This window comes from Arachis ipaensis, chromosome B03 (assembly GCF_000816755.2).
Source record: "Arachis ipaensis cultivar K30076 chromosome B03, Araip1.1, whole genome shotgun sequence".
Lineage (NCBI taxonomy): Eukaryota > Viridiplantae > Streptophyta > Magnoliopsida > Fabales > Fabaceae > Arachis > Arachis ipaensis.
Genome location: NC_029787.2, coordinates 116180745 through 116184513, shown reverse-complemented (window position 1 = coordinate 116184513; position 3769 = coordinate 116180745). Strand labels below are relative to the sequence as shown.

The window sequence follows — 3769 nt, the reverse complement described above, 5'->3', positions numbered from 1 at the left end:
CTATTTATTTAGCATGAAGCATTATTTAAAGATGGATGAACGGCGAAATGAATAATTTGTTTTAATTAAATTAAGTCTGTATCTCTAAATCTGATAGCTCAAAAATTAATTTGTCGCAGATTTGAACTCTATTTAAGAGTATGTTTGGTTAATAAGTTATTGTACACACAAAACAAGATTCGAATCCCTGATTCTTACTTAAGCGGACGAAGAAGCTAACTCCTCGATCAATCTAAATTGGTTCAATTGATTTCAAATTTTCCTAAAACCCTAAGTGTAATGTGGAATGTGTATCTTTCTTTTATATATATAATTTAAGGGCTTTTCGACAAAAATATTGTTTGGGTTTTGACACAATGTCAGAGGATTATTTTAACCCACGAAAGAATTATTGTTCATATGTCTAACTTATCATCTGATAGATAAATGTCTAAATGCACCTCACACTTTTCGGCCTTTTCTTTTTTGGGCTTTTAGCCTTGTTTCAATTAAAAATAAATAAATAAATGCACCTCACACGAATACCAAAAAAAAATGCACCTCACACTTCTTATTTCTTTGTAACTTAACTTCATTCTGTCTTCATGACCCAAAAAAAACTTCATTCTGTCTTTTATATTTGCTCTTCTTTTTCAACTCTTCCGGTTTACCCCTCACTTCACTCTCTTGTATATTTTTTCTTCCATGGGATTGGCCATGGTGCCAAGACCACACACATTTCGCATTAGGTGAATTTTAAGGCTAAAATTTTTATATATGAATAATTTTAATGTGAAATACAAAAATATTTGATCATTTTGGTGTTCTACACGTTGTGGTAGTAACACAAAACGTCGTTGACGTTTTGCGATAAAAAAAATTTTTTAATCATGAAAGAACAAAACGTCGCTGACGTTTTGTAATAAAAAATATTATTTTAATTGAAGAAACACAAAACGTCACTGACGTTTTGTAAATGGCCATAGTTGTGCTCAACACATAGTTTGGTTCATGATGAAGGATTTCACTTCTAGTAATACAATATTAAAAAGAAAAAGTTCGAATTTTAAAGTAATTATATTTTTCTATTCCTTCATATGTAACGTGCTTAATTTGATAAAAAAAAAAATTCATTTCGTAATAATCTCACTCATGGAAAATGTATTTCATTTCAAACACATACTCAATTCTTAACACCTTCATGTGAAATACCTTTTAAGTCAAACGTATTAGGATGTTGTGAAAATGGTACCTCTTGTATATTATTAAGCAACAACTTCTATTCTTACGAAAATTTTAATTTATTTAAATAGAAAATCTTAAATTAACTTACCAATGTTTCTATACATGGAGTACAAAATGAATTTTTGTGCAAGTGCTAATGGTAGAAAAGAATGGCAATATTGGAAGGAACAATTATTACCTCAAGTGGATCCGTTTCACCATTCAAAGGTACCATTACAGGTGCATCCATGCTACAAAACCATAAGAAATTAAAATATCATAGTTTAGCATAATAATTATCATGATATGAAATGTTACTTTAATCAAAATCAGAAATGCCAAAAAGTAATACCTTATCTGAAGAGCCCTTGTTCCCAAAATCTTTGCCCTTTCATACTTTGTCATCTGTGGTTTTTTCATTTTCTCATCTGATAATTTTTCACTCTCTTTCTCTCTTTCTTTATCATCAGTTGAAGTTTGGACACTAATTAAATCATTGTTTTTGTTATTATCACTTCCTTGCTCTTCCTTCCCCTGCAAAATATATAATAATAAATTAACATATTGAATAAATTAAGAACACAACATAACAGAACGAAAAAAATAATTGAATTAAACACTTAATTACCTCACCATCTGAACTAAAAGCAATATCATCAGCAAGTCTGCAATTACATATTTAAAAGTTAGATATATTCAAATGATAAAATCAATTAAGGACTGGTATTAACTAGTTAACCATAATGCATAATGTTTAAACCTTTAATTTACTGAATTAAATTCTTGATGAACTGATGAAGTGAAATGAAATTATAGTTTACCTTTTCAAACACCTTGCAAATCAAATGGATTAACATACACATTGCTTTAGCATCAAAGAGAGGGAATATGTAGACAAACTTTGTGTATATATGTTGTATAATAATTGTTGTCAAAACTCAAAAGGCAAAACAAATTAATAATTATATATACATCATGTGATACTAAAACCAATAAGCAAAAGAAGTAGATAACCCTTCATCTCAACAATTGATTAAAAGAGGAGAAATAAAGAAAGGAGTTACCCCATGTCAATATCCTCCTCATCTTCAAAGGATGCCATTCTCTGCTAAGTTGTGTTCTGAACTTCTGATTCTTCTCTGCCTCTTTTGTGGTGGTATAAAACCATCAATTGTTAAGTTAGTTGAGATTTTTACGTAAGTTTTATTCTGAAAACCGAACCGGACAACTAATTAAATTGGGCTGGTTTTTTTGAATTACTGAAAAAACCCAAAAATTTCTCTCTCAATTCACAAATGGCTAAACCCTGTCAAAGACAAGAAGGTTGCAGGCTTGCAGCCACCTTCAAACTTCAGATGATAGCCAGCGGGGTTGCCGTCATCACCTCTCGAAGGTCTGCTTGGAGCTGTTGGCGTTGCAGTCTCCATCGTCGTCGGCCTTGAACTCATGGTTCTAAAAATCGAACTTGATCAGCCAGTTTAACTAGCAAAAAACTAATTGAACTGGTCAAACTGGTCAAAAAATGGGTAAAAGAACTGGTCAAACTGGCAATTAACCGGTAAATTAATTGAACCGAAAAGATTTCGGGTTTTTACAAAAACAAACTGAAAACACCCTCCCCTTTCTCTAACCCTAAACCCACTCATCATCATCAAAAGTTGTCATTACCCAGCCGGCCATCCCCCACCATCGCCGAAAGAAAGTGGAGGCGGAAGCTACATTTAATTGCATGCGTGGGTCAGGAATCAAAGCTGATTGTCTAGCATACTCAGTTAAAAAGGCTATGACGTTGTATAAGGAAATGATGATGGCCTCTATGAGGTGATGGTGAAAGTGCTCGTGAGAGAAAACATGTGGGATGTTGTTGAATGCTTGAGAGGTCATGCTCAGACGATAAAATGATGACTGAAGCACTCATCATTAGCTTGAAGCAGCCTTGGAGGAGTGCAGAAGTAAAGGAGGAATCGGTTTCCGTTTATCCAGAAGTTGTACAATGTATGAATCTGTGATTCAGGAATGCATGCAGAATGAAGTCCATCTGAATTTCTCTACCAAGGTATGGGATTACCCGAGACGGGCCACCACTTGTTGTTCACAATCCCGGTTCAATGAAAGTTATTAGCATGTATCGAAAGAGAAGGTCCATTCCGCCTTCTGTAAAGAACTATGACTCTTTAATTCGAGATCATGCAGTCAGTCTCCTTGGCAGTTTCTGTTCAGCAATGGTTAAATACCCTGCTTGATAAAGAAAGATCCTAATGAGAAAAGAGTAGTCTCACGTAATCAAGATCCCAAGTTAGATAATAAACAGTTTAAAATCAATGATGATATATCTCTTGATGGTGATGACTCTGATGATGGACTCAAGTTGTAGGTTGTCACAGCAATGAAAATGGGATCCCATCTGAGAGTCTACCTGCTGACATGGACGTTGAGAAGGAAACAGAGAAAGCTTTCGCCACTGAAGTGAATGAGGTTTTAGCTTCGTGCGATGATAAGGATAAATAACACAATTTAGATAAAGACTGTAAAGAATATGCAATGGATGTGGATCCCCCAGTCTTAG

The 3769-nt window shown here is 33.8% G+C and overlaps 1 protein-coding gene across 3 annotated transcripts in view; it reads right to left on the bottom strand.

Moving 5' to 3' along the window:
• Nucleotides 1-2693, bottom strand: part of LOC107633694 (DNA-directed RNA polymerases II and V subunit 6B-like) — a 4640-nt gene extending 1947 nt beyond the window's left edge. The window contains exons 1-4 of one of the 3 annotated variants that reach the window (XM_021119359.1): nt 2268-2693; nt 1837-1868; nt 1556-1737; nt 1403-1454 (exon numbers count right to left, since the gene is read on the bottom strand). In XM_021119359.1, the coding sequence (XP_020975018.1) occupies nt 1403-1454; nt 1556-1737; nt 1837-1868; nt 2268-2289 (288 nt within the window). In that variant the 5' untranslated portion in view covers nt 2290-2693. Of the gene's footprint in view, nt 1-1402; nt 1455-1555; nt 1738-1831; nt 1869-2024; nt 2075-2267 lie in introns of those variants that run through there. The other 2 variants (XM_021119358.1, XM_021119360.1) reach the window with 2 other exon arrangements.